General features: G+C 37.6%; 1 protein-coding gene across 1 annotated transcript in view; it reads left to right on the plus strand.

Moving 5' to 3' along the window:
* The window catches only part of LOC150085358 (tubulin polyglutamylase ttll6-like), a 96976-nt gene that overhangs the window by 50312 nt on the left and 23273 nt on the right, over positions 1–23391 (plus strand). Inside the window, exon 6 of the mRNA XM_090374540.1 lies at positions 9902–10127. Coding sequence (XP_090230666.1) covers positions 9902–10127 — 226 coding nt within the window. The remainder of the gene's footprint in view (positions 1–9901; positions 10128–23391) is intronic.

The following is a 23391-nucleotide window of genomic DNA, read 5'->3' on the forward strand; positions in this document are numbered from 1 at the left end:
CAGAAGTGCACACCAAGCTTTTTACATGACCCCAGATACAAAAATCCATAGGATTTAAGTCTGGTAATCTGGGAGGCCACATTACAGGCCTACCTCTACCTATCTACCATACCTTCTAGTTAGATACAGAGTCACAACTCGAGCAAAATGTGCCGGTGCACCATCATGCATAAACCACATGTTCTGGCACTGCTGAAGTGGAACATTATCATCATCAAGGAGGTCTGGAAGAACATTCTGCAGGAACTGAAGGTACAGCTCTCCTGTTAGCCTGTTTGGCAGAAGGTGTGGTCCAATCAGACGGTCTCCTAGTAGTCCTGCCCAGACATTCAATGAGAAGCATTGCTGATGTTGTGACTCGTGAATTGCTTTAGGATTTTCTTTGGACAAAACCTGACAGTTATGAAACCCAGTAAATCCAGCTTCATCAGTGAAAAAAATGTTTAAAAATTGGGGGTTCAGGACACACTGTTGTTGCATTCACTGGCAGAAGTTCACTCTGGGAGGGTAGTCTGTATTGCTGACACCTTGTACACGCTGGATATGGTAAGGGTACAGTAATTAGCGATGTAAAATCTGCCACACACTGCTATGACTCAGTACACGCTCTTGCAGAGCAACCCTCCTTGTCGAAATTCCTGGATTTTGTTCTATTCTTTCTAACACCCCTTCCTCAGCATCTGGTGTTATGCTTCTGGGCCTACCTGCTCGTACTCCAAGTGCGAAGCGCCCATGTTCTCTAAGGTGTTGATGTACCCTGATGAATGTGTGCCTGTTGGGCTGCCTTCAGCGGGGAAATGCTTCTTGGTACAAATGTGCAGCCTCAAGTGCACTGCCGTTGGCTTTACCATACATGAAGTGCATGTCCGCATACTCTTCTTTGCTGTAACTTCTTTCCATGTTGACTATCCTTTGACAAGTACTAGTATGCCTGCTACGTCTCAGAACATTGAGAGAGGGGAAAGGGAGAGAATGAGCATAACCTAACCTAAACAAACAAGTCAGTGGTGGATCTCAACTCTGTACAGTTCACCTTGTCAGTGGTGGATCCCAACTAGAAATGTGCAATATCTCGAAAACGATTCACTTAAGGACCCATGTTTACTAGGCTTTTTTTGCATATTGTAGTCTGTACAGTTCACCTTTAAATTATTGACCATCCCTTTTGAAACACCCTGTATACTAACAACAAAAACACTATCACTGCATTCTCCCCTGGCCTGCACCACAACTGAAGAATAATAGTAAGTTGAGGTGCCCAGAGAGTGCAGTGCAGAAAGCAAGATTCGAAAGAATGAATGAGAGCATAAGTGTGTGAGAGAAAACATAAACCATAAATGTTACAGTACACACTAACCCTAGTTTTAATTTTTATATTCTTACTTATTTAGCTTAATTATTATGCATTAGTATCTAAATTTACATTACACACCATTGCCTACCCCCTGGTGTGTGAGAAAAAAGATGAAAGAGTGAGTGGAAATATATATATATATATATATATTTCCCGGGGTGGATGGGATCTATCCAGTTATATTAAAGGAGGCAGCAAAGGAAGTAAGCAAACCCTTAGCCATAATTATGAGAGCTTCCTTGGACTCAGGGGAGGTACCCATAGACTGGAAATGTGCAAATGTGACCCCAATTCACAAAGGAGGATCAAAGGCTGACACAAGTAATTATAGACCTGTGAGCTTAACTTCTGTTCCAGGAAAATTAATGGAGGCACTGGTTAAAGAAGCACTGCAGGATCATTTAGACAAGACTTCAGTTATAGCTCAGACACAGCATGGATTTGTTAAGGGGAAGTCTTGCCTGACCAACTTGATTGGATACTATGATGCAGTCACAAAAGAACTGGATGCAGGGAATAACTTTGATATTATATACTTGGATCTTAGAAAGGCTTTTGATACTGTTGCACATGGAAGACTGCTACACAAATTGGAGCAGTGTGACATTGGAGGCAAATTGCTGCTATGGATAAAGGGGTGGTTGAGGGGGAGAAGACAGAGAGTGGTAATCAATGGACACTGCTCATCGCGGACTAATGTTATTAGTGGAGTCCCTCAGGGCTCAGTGTTGGGTCCATTATTGTTTTCTGTATTTATAAATGATATTGATGATGGTATATCAAGCTTAATGTCCAAGTTTGCAGATGATACAAAGGTTGGCAGGGTTGTCAAGGACACTACTGACACTATGCTGCTGCAACAGGATCTGGAAAGGTTGAGCAGATGGGCTGAGAGGTGGCAAATGAAGTTTAATATTGACAAATGTAAAGTACTACACATGGGAAAAAGCAACCCCAGAGCAACGTATCAACTCTGTGGTACTACACTGACAGTGGTAGAGAATGAAAGGGACTTGGGGGTGATTGTGCAGGCAGATATGAAGTTCTCTGAGCAGTGCAGACGGGCTGCAAGAGTAGCTCATGGAGTATTGTCAATGATATACAGGAATTTTTCCAGCAGGGATAAGGAGGTGATTATTCCATTGTATAAGGCAATGGTCAGGCCACACCTAGAGTACTGTATACAGGTCTGGAGGCCTCATTTCAAGAAGGATGTAGAGCTGCTGGAACGAGTACAGAGAAGGGCAACAAGATTAGTGAATGGAACAAAGGGGTGCTCTTACGAAGAAAGGCTTAAGTTTTGCAAATTACAGTGTCTGGAGACTAGGCACCAGCGAGGTGATCTGATAGAGGTGTATAAAGCCTTGAATGGTTTAAGCATGCTCAATGCTGATGGGATTCTTCCTCTAGCTCAGAAAAATCACCTGAGAGGGCATAAATTCAAATTGAGGAAAGACAGATGTAGGATAGACGTGCGGAAATTTGCCTTTAGCCAGCGGGTGGTTGGTTGGTGGAACAGACTGCCATCCCTTGTGGTGGAGGTTGATAGCCTAAATAAGTTTAAGGCTCAGCTGGACAGGTATTTTGAACGAACAGAGAGGTGAACTGGAAGGGTTTTTTTTTTTTTTTTTTGGCTGATGCTGCATAAGCTTGCTTTCTTGCATCAAATGCCTCTACTAATGCTAATGCTAATATATATGTAATAAGGATAAACATGAGGTGAAAATTTAAGTGATAATAGAAGGATAAAAGTAAAATGACAGTTGCACCCAAGCATGCAAACCTCATATACCTCTTTTAACTCATATATATATATATATATATATATACTGTGTAGATATATATATATATATATATATATATATATATATATATCCAATTGAATATATATTGGATATATATATATATATATATATATATATATAAAATTATATTATTTTTTATGTGTAGAATGTAGTAGGTATATATCTATTATTTAACTAATGCTAATAAAGAAAATACGGTGTACCCTGAGAGCGATATATGTTGAATAAAGGGGAAGAGAGGAAAATAAAAGAGTAACGTTATAAACAAGAAGAAACAAAGTGCGAATTTTGATAAAACGAAATGCAAATTTTGAAAAGAACGACCAAGGTAGAAATAGCATTGCAGTATCTTTCATAATTTATGTGTCTACTTCAGAGGTCATCCACCCAAATTATGAAAAAGAACAGCAATACTCTTACTTCTGTTTCTGACATGTTCTGTATGTCAAAAAACACGTGCAAGTAGCCACGTGGTAGAAATTAAAAATAAATTTAGAAAAAAATTTATTTTATTTTTTCAAAATTTTTTCAAAATTTATTTTTATTTTTAATTTTTAATTTCTACCATGTGGCTACTTGCACGTGTTTTTTGACATACAGAACATGTCAGAAACAGAAGTAAGAGTATTGCTGTTCTTTTTCATAATTTGGGTGGATGACCTCTGAAGAAGACACACAAATTATGAAAGATACTGCAATGCTATTTCTACCTTGGTCGTTCTTTTCAAAATTTGCATTTCGTTTTTTCAAAATTCGCACTTTGTTTCTTCTTGTTTATAACGTTACTCTTTTATTTTCCTCTCTTCCCCTTTATTCAACATATATCGCTCTCAGGGTACACCGTATTTTCTTTATTAGCATTAGTTAAATAATAGATATATACCTACTACATTCTACACATAAAAAATAATATAATTTTATATATACATTATGGTTGTAGGGTACCTTTGCTCTTGCAGTGTCCCTGATCCATAATTCATATTATCGCTATTCAAATTCATATCCTATTTCTCTACTAAATTTTAATTTTATTATTCGTAATTATTATTACATATATATATATATATATATATATATATATATATATACACACATATATATATATATATTATATATGTATATATAAAATATTTTAAGTATAAAATATTGTAGGCAGAACATGTTAACGAGCTTTATGTATAATGAATATAGAGTATACCCTGGGAGTATACTGTATATTCATCCTCCTCCCATCACTTTCCTCCCATATCATATAGCTTCTCTATATCATTATTCTTGACTATGTGTATATATATATATATATATATATATGTATATAACTTAAAAAAAAGAAAATTATTATAAAACATAAGAAAAAAAGTATAAAAATAGACTGCAAGTTGAGTAAGAATGAAGTAAATGTGCCTCTCCCACACCCACCGATCAAGTGGGAGCTTACTCTCCCCCTCCTTTGTCTGTTGAGTTCCCCACTGCCAGCTAATATATTCCACCCCCGGAGCAAGATGGGCCGTCCTATCGGATTCGACACTTACACGGACCTAACAACGATCACCAACAGAGACATAGTTCAGATCCACTGCCGACATACCATTTGGTGATCTGAACCAGGTACTCAAACCCAGTTCCTTTTAAATCCCCAGGCAGGAGGGAGAGGAGACAGGCTTCTGTCTCCCACCATGCTTCCACTCTTTCCTCTGGTAGGGCCTGTCCCCACTGACATTCTGAGGTCATCTTTCCTATCGTCCTCATATTTCTATCTGTTCCCCCCCATCAGCCTTGTTGTTGTTATTTAGTTTTTAGGAGCATTAGCAACTAAGGCTATATTGCTCCGGGAATATGCAGTGGTCATTCCCTGACCTTTCCACATCCTTCGTATTTGGTGGTGACGGGCTCGAACCCCGGTCTAATCAAGAAGCGTGTGCTACGCACTGCTGCTCCTTCCCACCTGGCTACGGAGGCACCCCATCAGCCTTGTCTCTTCCCCTAACTTAACTAGCACCTAAATTTAACTCTACACCTTAACTGAAACTATATTTTGGCTTTAACTTAACTTCCAATGCTTAACTTTTTTTCTTTTTTTTTTTAATGTCTTTGAAATCTTTGGAAATTAAGTGGCAGAGCCTGCCTGAGTAAATATGTGATCCCTCTGCTGCCTGACCTGCCTCCTCAGGGCAAAGTGTGGGCAAAGGGGGGGGGTCCCACCAGGGGCTAAAAGGTCAGAGGAACAACATGACATTATATGGCACAACCACACACACTTACACTTTTTTTCAAAAACAGCTGGCCTTCACAGAGTTCTTCGCTACACAGAGTACACAATGCAGAGATGGGGGAACCCCTGAGGCCGTTAGACACAAAACACTTTACATTTTACTTTTCAGGAAGTATGTTATTCTGGGATTACTGCTCCCCATATGCAGTACAGTCAGTCCTCGTATAGCACAATAGTTGTGTTCCTAGAAACCCTCATGCAATGCAAAATCGTGTAATATAAATAACAGTCCCTATGGAAAAAATAGGGTTAGATGCCGACCACCCAAGATTGAACACACATTTGTAACCAAAACATTACCAAACACAATAAATAATTGTAATAAAATACTTACGTATTTTATTACGTAAGTATATAAGTATTTTTTTACGTAATAGTCGTAATAAAATACTTACGTATTTTATTACGACTATTACGTAAAAAAATATTGCTAATGCTTTTGCTATAAGCAAACTTGTTCTTTGTTTGATTTTCTATCCAAACAGATGACAGCCATTCCATCTCTTCCAATTCTTTGTGTCTTGATCTAATGGATTTTATTACACTTTGAGTTGTTCCTGCTATGAAAGTTGTTTTTATTTTCTCTGCTTTCTTTCTAATTCTCGGCATTGCCTCATTTAGGCCTGTAGCATGTGCAATATCACATGGTCTTTCATTTTGCTCAAAGTGTTTCACAATTTCATATTTTTTCTCTATCGACAGAGGCAGACTGGCCATAAGCCTTACCAGGGAAACCCCGGTGGGCCCGGAGGCCAGTGTGATTTTGGCCATAAACGCTAGTATGAGGCTGCTACAAACTTTCCCGGATAAAAATCTTTGACCCAGTCAGCCTCTGTCTATCGATATTGCTTTTATTTTTCTCTCTGAATCTGTAATGTCTTCACCAGGACGTTTCTTTTCACACCTTTTAAGTATTTTAGTCATTTTTAGGGAATAAAGCACAATTACAAAATGAGGAGCTCGATACATAAACAAAGCTACGTGCGTGTAGCAACTGAATAAACAACACTGTAAAGGCAGAGACACACTGTCTTCTGGGGGTTACTACAATAAAACAATAAAAACAATTTTCAGTTGCATTTCTGCTAATGGAATCTGTTATAAACTGGTAGTAAACTCGATCTAATTGCATTTGTGATAATACCAATAGCTGGAATTGTGTGGGTTTTACGTTATTATGGTGAATTGTGTTTCCCCTTCACTGATATAAAAAACATAAATACATTTTCAGAATCTTCTCTTCATTCCTATCGTGTTGCATTCATTTGGGGTGATTCGCATTCGACTGCTATTTCTTGTAAACACAAAGGTGAATCGTGTATAAGCGAATTCAGTTTTTGTTATATATGATATCATTCCCCTATTTATAAATCGTGTATGATCAAATTCGTGTAGAGTAAGCACGTGTTATACGAGGACTGACTGTACTTTGAATTTATCAATGTTAAACCTCAACTGCCACTTCTAAGCCCATCTGTCCAATTTTTCTAAGTCTTGTTGCAGCACTATGCCTTGATTTCTGTCATTAAACACCCCGCAAACTTTTTTAACACCTGCAGTCTTATATAGGTAAGTTCGATGTTCCTTCATCGATATCATTAATAAATACTGAAAACAGTAAGCAACCTACTACTGAGCCCTGAGGGACTCCAGTAATAACATTGGTTAAAGGTGAGCAGTGCCCATTTATAACTACCCTCTGTCTTTTTCCACTCAACTATCCCTTTATCTACAGCAGTAGTTTACACTCAATGCCACACTGCTCCGGTTTGTGCAACAGTCTTTCATGCAGAAAAGCATCAAAAGCTTTACTGAAGTTTAAGACGGTAGAAGTCATTACAGCTGACAACAAGATCAGACATTCTGTGTGGACACACTTAATAAGATGGCATGAGATAAAGAGCTCCCTGAATGTTTTGTTTATTGACACGTGTGTGCGTGTGCGTGCGTGCGCGCGCGCGCGCCGTGTCACAGGCAAGGCAAACACACAACGTAAAGAGAGTGGGAAGTAAAAAACCAACATCATTTTAGAATGCATACAAAACAGTTTCAAAATTCATGTGCTTTGTACTTAGAGTTGCAGAAAGGTGTACTGCCTATTCTTCACAGAAAGAAGTTGCTGGTCCTGTGTATCAAGACAAATTCTGAAGAATTTGTACATTGCATTACTACTGAAAGTAATATCAAAATGTTGCAACTATTACTTCCACTGCAACTTTGGATTTGTACTAATTTATCCCCAGTACAATGTTTCTTTTAAGATAAACATAAAAAGCCATAAAGCACCAAATGTGATGAAGCTACTTTTGACTTACCCTATATTTTGTATCAAGTTAAGTTGGACAGAATTCGAGGACTGTATATGTTATATTACATTATATTAGTATTACTAGTGTCAAGGAAGAAAGCTAAATACAATGTCAATCAAAAAAATATATGCTTCCTACATCACCTGTCCATCCTTTTTAATAATTTATCTAATGCTTCTTTAAATTTATTCAAACTTACCCACTTCCACAAGTGGGTAAGTTTGGATGGAAATTTTTTCCCACAATCAACTATCCACTGGCAGAAAAATTTCTGTATACATCTGTCCTGCAACCACCCTTTCCTTTTTGCTAATGATTTCATTATGTCAAAGTGATAATCATTATCTCACAGTTGGTTCTATCTATATGCAAATATTAGTGTTCTAATGCACTAATATATATCCATTCTATTTTAAAAGTACGCAAATTGTTCCCACAGCTGCTTCTATATCAATGTAGTCCTTCAAAAGGTTAAATTATTTGAATTTTTTTAAAATCAATATTCTTAATTTTTTAGTGTTTATTAGAAATAGTAGTAGTAGTAGTGGCATGTGATGCAAGAAAGCAAGTCTATGAGTTTATGCAGCATCAGCCAAAAAAAAAAAAAAAAAAAAAAATCACACCATTCCCTCCAAATGCCTGTCCAGTTCCTCCTTAAATTTATTTAACCTATCAACTTCCACAATGACAGATGGAAGTTTGTTCTAGCAATTAACCACCCGCTGGCTAAAGGTAAATTTCCGCACATCTATTCTACATCTGTCTTTTCTTAATTTGAATTTATGCCCCCTTAGGTTTGTATTCTGAACAAGTGGAAGGATCCCATCAGAATTCAGCGTGCTCAACCCATTCAAGGCCTATACACCTCAGTCAGATCACCGTGCAGGTGCCTAGTCTCCAGCCACTGCAATTTGCAGAACTTAAGCCTCTCTTGGTAAGAGGATCCCTTCATTCCCCTCACCAATCTTGTTGCCCTTCTCTGTACATGCTCAAGCAAATCTACATCCTTCCTAAAATGAGGCCTCCAGACCTGTATGCAGTACTCAAGGCGTGGCGTGACCATTGCCTTATACAGAGGGACAATCACCTCCTTTTCCCTGCTAGCAAAATTCCTATATATCATTGACAAAACCCCATGACCTGCCCTGGCAGCCTGTCTGCATTGCTCAGAAAACTTCATATCTGACTGCACAATTACTCCCAGGTCTTTTTCATTTTCTCTACCACCTTAAGTGTAGCACCACACAGTTGGTACGTTTCTCTGGGGTTACTTCTACCCATATGCTGTACTTTGCATTTGTCAAGGTTAAACTTCAGTTGCCACTTCTTAGGCCATCTACCCAAATTTTCTAGATCCTGTTGCAGTAGCACACTGCCATTACTGTCATTAACAACCCTGCCATTACTGTCATTAACAACCCTGCCAACCTTTGTATCATCTGCAAACTTCGAACACTAAGCCTGATATACCTTCATCAATATCATTGATAAATATACAAAACAACAGAGGACCCAACACCGAACCCTGTGAGACTCCACTAATAACATTAGTCCACGAAGAGCAGCACCCATTAATTACCACCCTCTGTCTTCTCCTACTCAACCATCCTTTTATCCATTGTAGCAACTTACCCTTAATACCGTTCTGCTCCAATTTGTACAATAGTCTTCCATGCGCAACGGTGTCAAAAGCTTTCCTGAAATCCAAATATATGATATCAAAATTATTTTTTGCATCCAGTTCCTTTGTAACCACAATTTGGGGTTCTGGCTTCTTAAATAAAGAATATGCTCTGAAAGAAGACCATTAACTCAGCACATTCAGATTTATTTATGTACTGTATATTATATATACCAACTAATAGGCAGTATACAAGGGTGTACTGCCAATCAGTTAAGAGTTGGTCGATATATAATGAGCTAAATCTGAAATACAAGTGTGACCCAGCCTCTGATGTGTATCCCCTGCTTGAACAATTACCATGTGAATTACCTTCTAAATTTAAACTCATTATCTTCTTATTTTACATATTTAAGTATAAAAAATTATTATGTTCCTTTTTTTTTTTTTTTTTAAATTTAAGACTGAACTATGATTTAAAATGATTTGAAATTTGGGCAGAAATTTTGCTATACTCTTATTTACTCTTTATGGAATAAGGAAAATCAGTACTGTTAATAGCTGGTTGGAAAGCCATGGATATAATGTAGAATATATGTGGTTAAAGATTGAAGAAGTCATCATAAAAACAATACTATCAGCACTTCCTGTTCTGCAGCATATGTATCATACATGCTTCCCAGAATGTCCTCCAGTAAGTCCTTGCTTTGAGATTCTAGGTTTCGACATACTGCTGAATTCAAGGCTGAAACCATTTCTATTAGAGGTAAGCTATTTGAGAACACAGATATTAAGTTTTTCAAGTGCTGATAAATAATAACTTAATAAACAAGAAGCTTTAAGTATAACTAACAGAATCTACCAGCAGCTTCCTTCAACACAGTGAATAATGGAGCCTATATCAATAGGCAACAGTTTGAAATAAAATACTTTAATCAGAATCCCCCAACTCTTTCACTGCCACAGTCTGTAATTTAGATTAAGATTTTAGGTCAGGGATAGCATTTGGTATTGAAAACTTGATATAAGGAGGCAATAAATTTATACATCACTAGCTGGGGAGGGGGATTTTATTTCCCCATTCCTTCCAGTATTGTCCAAATTTTCCTTAAATGTATTCAGACTATCCACCTCTATGACACTATATGGGACTTTCCACACATCTGTTTTGTAACCATCCTTTTCCAATTTTAATTTATGTCCTTGTGTGTGTGTGTGTGTGTGTGTGTGTGTGTGTGTGTGTGTGTGTGTGTGTGTGTGTGTGTGTGTGTGTGTGTGTGAGAGAGAGAGAGAGAGAGAGAGAGAGAGAGAGAGAGATCTGAGAATGAGTCTTTCAGCATCTAGTTTACTTAACTCTTTTAAAGCCTTATACACTTCATCTAATCTGCAACCATCCTTTTCTAATTTATGCCCACTTGTGTGTTTCATCTAAGAAAGAGTATTTACACTATAATAGGGTCAGCGCCTCCGTAGCCAGGTGGGAAGGAGCAGCAGTGCATAGCACACGCTTCTTGATTAGACCGGGGTTTGAGCCCATCACCACCAAATATGGAGGATGCGGAAAGGTCAAGGAATGACCACCGCATATCCCGGAGCAATATGGCCTTAGTTGCTAATGCTCCAAATAACAAACAAACAACTCCGACAACTCCGATAATAGGGTCACCATGCAGATACCTAGTTTCCAGAGCCAACAATCTACAGAACTACGGTCTTTCTTGTAAGAATATCCTTTTGTGCCTGCATCTAATCTTGTTTCTCTTTTCTGTACAGTTTTCAACAGATTTTTATCCTTTTAAGACCATTACAATATACAATGGAATGATCACCTCTTTGTCCCTGCTGACAAAATTTCTGTGTGTCATTGACAGAACTCCATAAGCTGTTCTAGTAACTTGTTTGTAATGATCAAAGAATTTCATGTCAGACAATTATTCTTAAATCTTTTTATACCTCACTACCTTGAGTGGATTATGAAAAAGGATTGTGGAACCACCCAAATAGTATGTTATTCTGGGATTACTTCTATTAGAATTAGTAGCGACCTGGAGCGAGGGGTGCTGGGGGTTTCAGGTACTGATGGCAGTCATCATGAAACAGGTGGGTATATGGAATGTGTTAGGGTAACTAATAATAAGGATAGGTACATATATACTTGCATGTATACCAATGCTAGAAGTATAGTAAATAAATTTGACGAATTTTAAGTGTTGGTCAAGACATCAAAGGCGGATATTGTTGGGATAGCAGACACGTGGTGTCACAGAGATATAAGGAATGTAGAACTGGAATTTGGGGAGTACAATGTGTACAGAAAGGATAGACAGGATAGGTTGTTGTTGTTATTTGGTTTTTAGGAGCATTAGCAACTAAGGCCATATTGCTCCGGGAATATGCGGTGGTCATTCCCTGACCTTTCTGCATCCTCCGTATTTGGTGGTGATGGGGTCGAACCCTGGTCTAATCAAGAAGCGTGTGCTACGCACTGCTGCTCCTTCCCACCTGGCTACGGAGGCACCTGACAAGATAGGAAGGGAGGAGGTGTTATGCTGTTAATTAAGAAAAACATAAAATCCAAAGAAGTGCATCCAGTTGATATAGATGAACAGTGCACTGTTGAGTCAGTTTGGTGTGACATAAGCACAGTGAAAGCAAAAATAAGAGTAGGAGTGTGTTATAGGCCTAATGACTCGAATGAGTACAATGAACATTATACAGAGAAATGGAGTGGGCTAGTAAATCAGAATGTCTTATAATGGAGGATTTTAACTTCCCAGATATTGACTGGAACTTGGGGGTTAGTCACTCACACACTAGTAAGACTTTTGTGGATTTATTGGATGATTGTTTTCTGCAGCAGCATGTTCGAGAGGCAACCAGAGAGGGTAATACTCTTGATTTGGTTATCAGCAGTGATCATTCATGTATCAAGAATTTGTAGATAAAGGAACCACTAGGTGACAGTGATCACAGTGTACTGATGTGGGATTTACTTAAAGATATAATCACCATCAGGGGTAAAGGAAAGGGTTTTTGCTTCGCAAAGGTGAGTACAGTGGTCTCAGACAGTTTTTAAATTCTGTATAGTGGGATCAACTGACAATGTTACCAACAGTAAATTCTAAGTGGGAAGCATTCAAGGAATTAATCGTGGATGCCACTAAAAGTTTCATACCTATTAAGAAATATTGTTCAAGGTTTAGGCCTAAATGGTTATCAAATGAACTAATGAGACTCGTGACAGAGAAGAAAAATGCATGGGATGCATATAAATTATCAAGCGACTCAGAAGCCTATGGCATATATAAGCTAGTCTGTAATCAGGTCACAAAGGAGGTTAGGCAGACGAAGACGGATTACGAGAAATCTTTGGCAAAAAATGCTGAGAAAAACAGCAAGGATTTTTTTCCTACATAAACTCTAAAAGGGGATGAATCTGATTGCAACTAAGCAAACCGTTAGCCATAATTATGAGAGCATCCTTGGACTCAGGGGAGTTCCCCACGGACTGGAGATGTGCAAATGTATCCCCAATTCACAAAGGGGGGGGGATCGAAGGGTGTCACAAGTAATTACAGACCAGTTAGTTTAACTTCTGTTCCGAGTAAAATGGGGACGCCTCTGTAGCCAGGTGGGTAGGAGCAGCAGTGCATAACACACGCTTCTTGATTAGACCGGGGTTCGAGCCCGTGACCACCAAATACGGAGGATGCGGAAAGGTCAGGGAATGACCACCGCATATCCCCGGAGCAATATGGCCTTAGTTGCTAATGCTCCTAAAAACCAAATAACAACAACAACAACAACCGAGTAAAATAATGGAGTCACTGGTTAAAGATGCATTGCAAGATCATCTAGACAAGACTGCAGCAATAATTCAGACACAGCATGGGTTTGTTAAGGGAAAGTCTTGTCTGACAAATTTGATAGGGTATTATGATGTGGTTACAAAGGAACTGGATGCAAAAAATAATTTTGATATCATATATTTGGATTTCAGGAAAGCTTTTGACACTGTTGCGCATGGAAGACTATTGTACAAATTGGAGCAGAATGGTATTAAGGGTAAGTTGCTACAATGGATAAAAGGATGGTTGAGTGGGAGAAGACGGAGGGCGGTAATTAATGGGTGCTGCTCTTCGTGGACTAATGTAATTAGTGGAGTCCCACAGGGTTCAGTGTTGGGTCCTCTGTTGTTTTCTGTATTTATCAATGATATTGATGAAGGTATATCAGGCTTAGTGTTCGAAGTTTGCAGATGATACAAAGGTTGGCAGGGTTGTTAATGACAGTACTTGTATTGGCAGTGTGTTACTGCAACAGGATCTAGATAATTTGGGTAGATGGGCTGAGAAGTGGCAACTGAGGTTTAACCTTGACAAGTGCAAAGTACTGCATATGGGTAGAAGTAACTCCAGAGAAACATACCAACTGTGTGGTACTACACTTAAGGTGGTAGAAAATGAAAAAGACCTGAGAGTAATTGTGCAGTCAGATATGAAGTTTTCTGAGCAATGCAGACAGGCTGCCAGGGCAGGCCATGGGGTTTTGTCAATGATATATAGGAATTTTGCTAGCAGGGAGAAGGAGTTGATTGTCTCTCTATATAATGAAATGGTCAGGCCACACCGTAAGTACTGCGTACAGGTCTGGAGGCCTCATTTTAGGAAGGATGTAGATTTGTTCGAGCATGTACAGAGAAGGGCAACAAGATTGGTGAGGGGTATGAAGGGATCCTCTTACCAAGAGAGGCTTAAGTTCTGCAAATTGCAGTGGCTAGAGACTAGGCACCTGCACGGTGATCTGATTGAGGTGTATAAGGCCTTGAATGGGTTGAGCACGCTGAATTCTGATGGGATCCTTCCACTTGTTCAGATTACGAACCTAAGGTGGCATAAATTCAAATTAAGGAAAGGCAGATGTCAAAAAGATGTTCGGAAATCTGCCTTTAGTCAGTGGGCGGTTATTTGCTGGAACAAACTTCCATCTGTCGTTGTGGAAGTTGATAGGTTAAATAAATTTAAGGAGGAACTGGACAGGCATTTGGAGGAAATGGTGTGATTTTTTTTTTTTTTTGCTGATGCTGCATAAGCTCATACACTTGCTTTCTTGCATCACATGCCACTACTACTACTACTACCTAAATCCAGTACCTTTATCATCGTTAAAACTCAATTGTCATTGTCAGCTCATCTGTTTAGTTTACTAGATCCTCTTGAATTAACATACCTTGATTATTGTCATTAACCACTATGCCCATTTTTGTATCATCAATAAATTTAGACATCAATCTTGAAATATCTATACCAGTATCATTAATGAATATTAAAAAATAGGCAAGTTGCCGAACGTCAACCTCTGTGGAACCCAACCCACTACATTAGACCAGCAGTGGCTATTTTTAACCAAGCTTTGTCTCCTACCATTAACCATACGTTTATCCGAAGTAATAACTTCCCTATAATGTCACATTTCCCCATTTATATAACAATCGTATATGTAGTACAGTATCAAAGCACTACCAAATCTAAATATATGATGCCAAAATTATTCTTTGCATCCTTCTTTTGTGATAACTGCATAGTAGCTAATCAGATTGGTGAGGCATGATATATCTTTAACAAACCCATGCTGAAATTGCCTTATGGCTATACTTCTATCAAGACAATCTTGCATTGCTTCTTTAACTACTGATTCCATTATTTTCCTTAGCACAGCAGTTAAACTTAGAGATCCATAGTTTGTTTGTTTGTTATTTGGTTTTTAGGAGCATTGGCAGCTAGGGCCATATTGCTCCGGGATATGCAGTGGTCATTCCCTGACCTCTCCGCATCCTCCGTATTTGGTGGTGACGGGCTTGAACCCCGGTCTAATCAAGAAGTCTGTGCTACACGCTGCTGCTCCTTCCCACCTGGCTACGGAGGCGCCTGAGATCCATAGTTATCCACTTCACCTTTTGAACAACCCTTGTGAATAGGAGATACAATTGCACATCTCCAATCTGCAGGTATGTATCCTGAATCTAAGAATGTTCTCATTATTATGGCTCTACTAGGTTTAACTTCCTCTTTTGCAGCTTCTTTTAAAATAATTTCAATAGATTCCATCAGCCTCTAAATGCTTTATTCACTTTTAGCTGCAGTAATTTCTGTTCCACCTTACTTTGATTATTATAAAATCATTTAACTCCCAATCAATATTAGATAGACTTTTGCTAATCCCATTCCTGAAGACTTCTTCATGTGTGCATACAGATGCACAAATTTATTCATTTTATCAACAATTTTTACAGCATCATGAATACTTCTGCCACAGACTTCTTCATGTGTTCATATAGATGCACAATACTTATTCATTTTATCAACAATCTATACATGATCATGAATACAGCTGTTCATATCTAGTGGAATAATGTGATTCATCTCTTTCTTTCTAGTATTAACATATACGAAGAATTCCTTGCTGCTTTTCTTTGCATTTTTAGCCAAAGACTTCTCATAATCTGCCTTAGCTTACTTAACCTACTGAATAAGTTGATTACAGACTAGTTTATACTTAGACTCTATGTCTCCTGACAATTCATAATCATCCCATACATTTTGGTATAAAATTCTTAAGGGGACTCCATGTTTACCTCTCTGAACACTTCCCATTTAGAATTTAGTTTTTAATAACATAAGTTGTTATAAAGTGCAAATGCCAAATGGGAAAAAACTAAAATAGGTCTCAGCCAATTTTAATTACCTCTGCAAAAACAAAAATCCTTCCCTTGAGAATAGTTATTTCTTTGAAGAAATTTCACATCAATATGGTAATTACTCCCACTTAAAGGTTCTTTTATTTGAAGATTCTTAAAATACACAATGAATCACTACTTATAACCAGAATAATTTATTTCTCTTTTTGTCTCTCTAATATGTTGGGGTAGGAAGCAGTCACCTAGAAAACTCAAAGGTTCTAAATGATATTCGGAAAGTTAAAATCCCCCATGATAAGACATTCTAATTTGCTGGATCAATCAATTTGTGCATATAGTTGTTCATTATATTCATCACAGTCATCAACAGATTCCTATAACAAGGATGATTAATTTGTGACCCATAAGGGAGGCCAAAATGTACTTTAGGTATTAACACACCCACAGGCAAAAGTGCAAAATTATTAATAAAATAAAAAATGAACAGTTGGCCCCAATGGTTCATTGTGCTGGCTTCATATAGCATTCAATACCTTTTGATATCTCTTGAGTTGCACTTTGTCCCTTACTTGAAATAGCACTGTTGACTCCAAGCTTTCAGTGTTAATTCACTGAGTATGAGAGGAGCAACTCCTTAAATTGAATGTTGATTGAAAAATTTAGCTTTTTAATCTAAATATGCAACAGATTGTGGCAAAATTTGCCACATATGCTGACTGATGACCAAAAACAATAGTATGCTGATGTGGGCTAGGCGTTCAAGGACACGTGCAGGATGATTTTCACTTTCCAGAAACATAGCAGGTTTTTTTTTTTTTTTTTTCCCAGCAGAAATGTCCATCTCCACACCTGAAGAAGGCTAGATAGGTTTGCCAAAATATCAAGAATATGTTAATCGTATTTCTTGATATTAGATAGATTGGTAGTTGATGTTTCTTGATATAGATAGGTACTATGAATTTAGTATTAGAAGTGGCAAATAATGCAAAAAAAAAAAGCAAACTTATATAGCATCATCCAAAAAAAATAAAATAAAATAAAGCTAATTACATTATCTGTCTATCTGCTCTAAGAATCTGCCTAATCTTTCCTTAAATTTACTGAAACTGTCCACTCGCAAACCACCAGATGGAAGTTTGTTCCAACAGTCAGTTATTCGCTGACTAAATGCAAATTTTCACTTTTTAGTTCAATCAGTCCGTTTAAATCATTTTTGTTCTCTTTTATATGTTATCTGAGCAAGGGTTAGGATTCCATCAGCATTCAGTTTACTCAATCCATTCAAAGCCTTAAACATTTCAATCAGGTGCCTAGTTTCCAGATAGTGCAATTTGCAGAACTGATGTTTTTCTCAGTAACAGTACCCTTTTGTGCCCAGGTTAACATTAGGTGCACTTGATACATAGGAGCAGAATTGCAATTTGCCAGGTTCGACCTTAACTGCTTCAGGAATTTGCTGTATTTGTTACATGGTTTAGTGTTTTCTTTTTCATTAATCTTAGTGATATTACCACGTTGGTCATCGCAGTTAAGAAAATATACTTATAATGAAAAAACCTTTAATTTAATGTGCCATATTTCTACATATGGCCTCACCTAACTTGATATATTTTGACCAGGGTATTTTGACTGAAATACCAACCATCTTTTCGTGGCTGCTTTAATTTCCTTATTGGAGTCTACATCTGTTGCCTCACAGATGTACTTTTAATTTTTGGAACAAAAAAAGTAGCTTGGTGTCAGCTATTGCCAATAAATATGGTAGGATGCAGAACAATTTAGAATCCAAGCAACAAATTCTTGCCAATGTTGCACAGCTTCAGTGAGTGTAAGTTACATATTGTCAGATCTTGCTTATTTGATATATATATATTTTGAGTTTGTCCAATGGCTTAATGTACCAGACTGAACAGATTTTTTCATCAAAAAATTCAGTGTGGATTCACCCTCTGAGTCCCAAAAAAAAGGCATCATTTTGCTGGTTGTGAGTGAATATTTTTTATGTGGAGATGTTTTATGATTACATTCCTTATACTATCTCTTGCTTTCTGGATTATAGTGGTGAATCCAGGATTAATTCCGGCTTTAATGTCTAATATATTATCTCATCTTCCTGTCTAATGGTTGACAATCACAAAGATAATAACTGAATTTTGTTTGAACCATGTGTTCAAAGATCCTTCTATTAAAAAGAACTTTAACTAATAAACAAACAACCACACATTAATGCTGCTGTGTATGTACCAAATAGAAATTACCTAAATGGAGAACTTAGTTGGAACTTGCTGTGCCACCTCATGCCAAGGTTATGAACTAAGAGGCATTGCTTTTAGCCCACCTTTCTAAATTCAAATAGTATCTGAAGAGTTTCTGGGCCTACAGTATATTTCTTACATGAAAATAAAATAAACAACAAAATCAGATTTTGCTTTTTTCAGCCACTGTATATTTAAATATACAGTGGCAGAAAAAAAAAGCATCATCATCTTAAAAAAAGTAACGTTTGTAGTGAAATGTATAAGATATTTGATTAAAGTCATTTTGTTTGTCACAAAGTAAAAGTATTGCATTAGATAACACTTCTATTGCATCAGCTGTTTCTATAAATACAGTGCTGGAATTATATACACGTTCATTACTATCCTATTTTGCAGAGGCGTATGTTATATACCAACTGATACAAAGGTGTACTGCCAATCAGTTAAGAGTTGGTTGATATATAATGAGCTAAATCTGAAATACAAGTGTGACCCAGCATCTGACAGTGTATCCCCTGCTTGAACAATTAAGCATGACTCCATATGTTCACACCAAGAAAAAAGTGTAGCTGTTGCTCTGTCCCAGGAAGGGCTTTCTATGCTTGCTATCACTGATAAAATAGGCTGCCACCAGTCAACAGTATCCCGAGTGCCGAAATTAAAGCACGAAACCGGTGATGTGAAGAGAAGACCTGGATCAAGCCATAAGAGAGTGACTACGCCTCCCAAGATCAATATTTGAAATGTCTATGCTTTCGTAATCGCCATGCTAGTGCTCCTGATCTAAAACTGGACTTTGAGACGGCCTCTGGTGTTGAAACAAGTGCACGAACTATCCAAAGATTGCTTTTGGAATGTGGTCTGCACGCCTATCAGCCCAAGAAGAAGCCTTTGTTGACCCAACAAATGAGGAAGAAGCGACTTGCTTGGGCTAAAATGCATGTTTCATGGACAAAAGAGCAATGGGACACTGTCATCTTTTCTGACGAATCGAAATTCGACCTGCATGTTTTGGATGGGAAGTGATATGTCAGAAGACAAAAATCGGAGGCATACCATCCTGACTGCATAACACAGACTGTAAAGTTCCCCACTGGTCAATGGTCTGGGGATGCATAACAAGCAAGGGGGGGGGCGAATTAAGTTTATGAATGGAACGGTGAATGCAGAAACCTACACTGCTATCTTGGAGGAGTGACTGAAACCTGCTATTAGGGATCACCACACAGACTTCCAAAACTGCATTTTCCAACAAGACTCAGCACTGCCACACAGCAAAACTGGCATTTTATGCTATTTATATTTAATGATGAGTTTGTCTTCTTGTCTCACAAGGCTTAAAACATATTTACACCAATGTTTTCCCTTGTTTTTCTCCCTTAAGGTGCAGTCATACCTCCAAAATGCTGGCATTACAGTGCTAGACTGGCCTGGCAACAGTTCACATTTGAACCCTATTGAAAATTGCTAGTACATAATGTCATCTAAAATTGCTCAGGAGAAGCCAACAAGTAATATTCAGCTGCAGGAGAGCATTGTAAAGGTGTGGTACCACGAAATTGGGCAACAGTATAACCAGAAGTTGATTAACTCCATATGCCAGAGCGTTGCAAGGCTGTAATTGCAGCTTGAGGAGGAACAACTAAATATTGAGGACTTATTTTGCTAATTTACAGTAGATAATACTATTACATTAACTTGTCATTTCAGTTTGTACACATAAATGCAATAAAATGCATGTTTGGTTGTCGTGATTGCAATTTGCATGATTTCTCATATTTCCATTAATTATGCATTTTACCCTTTGGGAAGATATTTATGGCAGTTAGGTATATCAGGTGGAGTCTTTTTATTGGATTTTGTTCACAGAGATATATATCCCATCTAACAAATGCATTTCGAACATTTCTGCAATGCACAATGCAGCGCAAAACACATTATTTGCAAAATTCACAAGTGATACAGTTTTTTTTTTGTTTGCCACTCTATATATATGTAAATCAATTTTTTTTTTTAAGTTTAAATAAGTGTGTGGTCCACTGAAACCAATAATTTCAAAAAAAAGAAGAAAGACTTGGACTATTATTATTATGTTATTTTTTTCTCCCCGATGGTGATGGGGGGGGTCCACCCTGTGACAGTTACTGGTACATGCACAGGGTGGTTGTTTTGTCCAGCTATTACTGTTGGTCGAGAAACTCTCTGACTAGCATACAGGTGTTCAGGATTGCGACTTTCTGGAGTTCCTTGTAAGTGGTCTCTCGGAGACCTATTACAGCTATGTCCTTTTGTAGGGTATTTGGCACCATGCTGGTGGGTGACACAGTGACCGGAATGACCATTACTAGCTCCATATGCCACATCTCTTTGACCTCCTGTTTTAGGGCTGTGTACCTCCTGATCTCTTTCCGTAGGTTTTCTGGAGGTTGCCAGTGTTGGGCACTGCTCTGTCAATCAGATAGGTAGCCTTTTCCTTCTTATCAATGAGGTTTATATCCGGCTTGTTGTGCAGGATTCTCTTGTCCATTATTATGGCATGGGGCTCAGTACAGCATGTGGGTGGGGGTCTCTAGTACAGTATGGGGTTCATACTTGTAATACAGAGCACCTCTGTAGCCAGGTGGGAAGGAGCAGCTGTGCATAGCACACGCTTCTTGATTAGACTGGGGTTCAAGCCCGTCACCACCAAATACTGAGGATGCGGAAAGGTCAGGGAATGACCACAACATATTCCCAGAGCAATATGGCCTTAGTTGCTAATGCTCCTAAAAACCAAATAACAAACAAACTTGTAATACAGTACACTTTCTTTGATCAACTGATATTTCTTGCTAGCTTCTGATATATTATCCTGGCAACCTGGTCGTGTCTATAAATGTACTCTGTCTGGGTGATCATCCTGCAGTGATGTATTGGATTGTTTGTGAGCCCAGGTGGTATCGTCATGTCATTTTCACTCAGGGTTCCTTGGCAATGTATTTTTTTTTGTTCCTGGTGTTGATTACCTGGTCTTGGATGGCGAGCACAAATCATTCAGATCCAGGGAAGAGTATCCCTTCCATGAGCCATTCATTGGAAGACATTTCTATCAGTGTAGTCTTGATGGAGTGTCTTTTTTGCCCATCTTTCTATTTTCATTTCTTCTGTCTGGGTCTCCTTGCTTAGGTTCAGCGGGGTATGCCACTTGTCTATCTTCCTTATGGCCTAGTCGAGTGATTCTGTATTTTTCTGAAAGTAATTCTACAGGTTCTCAGTTGCTTTCTTTGGCAAAGGACAGAAACCAAACTGTCTCAACACTGTACCACTCTAAAAAAGAATGATACAATAAAGAATTTTGAAGGGTTCCATCAATTACCAAAGTGATGTCATCCTTTTTTTAGGGACCAAGAAAGTGTTATATATACTCATTGCCTTCAAAAGGAAAAATCCATTGTAGATGAATATTATCTTTCCTTGATACTGAAATTTCATGTGCAATTAAAAGCTAAGCATCAGTGGGAAACTCTGAAGGGGAAGCTTCTTCTTACATGACACTGCTCCACTTCCAATCACAAGGCCTCAATTAACAATCAATGATTTAAGTTATGAACTGATGTCATGAACTGATGTCACATCCATCATATTCACTAGATATGATCTCTTTGGATTATTGCTATTTCCTGCATTAAAAAAAAAAAAAGATGGGCAATAGTTTTAGTCAAAGAATGATTTATGTTATTCATGTGATCAATGAGTTGCTGGAGGACAAAGACAATAGTAGGGTTCTGCTTTAATGATTAAAAAGATAAGGGGAAAGTTGCAACAAATGCACAGCTCTTAGTGCCGAATAAAAGTTAATTCATTTTTAGATTGCTTCATTCTTTCTCTGTTACACCAGAAGCTTTCCAGTTGAATATTAAATTAAACTATCAAATAAAGAAAAAATATACACCAAGTTAGAAATACAGTAAACCCTCGATTTAACAGATTCCGATATAATGGATTTCAGATTTAACGGATTGGACTGGAATAATACAGTAATGTACATATTAATCCCGACCATATTATTTTTTTTAGGTTGTACAAAATTTCAGTGTTATTATTAATTAAAAATTAATAATAATTACTTATTTCCATTATTGTTTTGATAATTACCTACTTTTATTTTTTAATTAAATTCAGGAAATTGTTTTTTATTCTTTCTGAAAACGTGTTCAAATAGCTGTTTTCCCAGATAACAGATAAGAGCAGGCGGTGACTTGCGAGCTGAACGTGACTCAGGACACTAAACTGCAGGTCTACCGACTCACTTTGTTTCGGTCTCAGTCTGCCTCAAGCTATCGTGCAGTCAGGTTGTATACAGAGTGTTTCTGTGATTTCTGAATTGCCTTTATTTATTAAATAATTTTGCAACTCTTACAATGTAAAATGGCATAAAGTGATAAGAGGAGTGTAAAGAAAGCACGTGAACTTAAATGTGGCACAGAAATTAGAGTTAATTGAGAAATTAGAACAAGATGTCTCAGTAGCACAAGTTTGTGAAATTTACGGCATAAAAAAAAAACGCTGTTTCTGATATCCGTAAATCAAAGGCCAAATTGGAACAATTTTATATTGTACAGTACTGCATATTGTATTAAAGCTTTTTTTTTACATTAAGAACAATAAAAAATGTCCCCCCCAGGTTACTTTCGGCATTAACGGACACTCCTTCTCCCCTATTAGTCCATTAAATTGAAGGTTTACTCTATGTCTAAGGTTAAATGTCTAAAGAACAGCTGTTTCAATTAAATTTGATTAACACATTCAATAAACTGGCACATTCTTTATGAATTTAATAGTTATTTAGGGTAAGCAAAATGGATCCTTTGTCTTCTATACATCACTCTAATGTAATCTATTTGAGATCTAATCAAACATTCTCACCAAAATGGAAAATAAATATGGAGTCTCTCTGAGAACCTTCCTAACTGAAAATGAATTTTTTTAGAGCAGTGTGGCATATGCAGCTCTTTCCGGTAGCCAGCCTCTCTATTTGTGAAAAAATAATGTAAAAAATTATAGAACTGATTTTAAAAATCAGAAATGAAGATGAA

This window comes from Mastigoproctus giganteus, chromosome 5 (genome assembly GCF_048544385.1).
Source record: "Mastigoproctus giganteus isolate SK-2022 chromosome 5, ASM4854438v1, whole genome shotgun sequence".
Taxonomy (NCBI): domain Eukaryota; kingdom Metazoa; phylum Arthropoda; class Arachnida; order Uropygi; family Thelyphonidae; genus Mastigoproctus; species Mastigoproctus giganteus.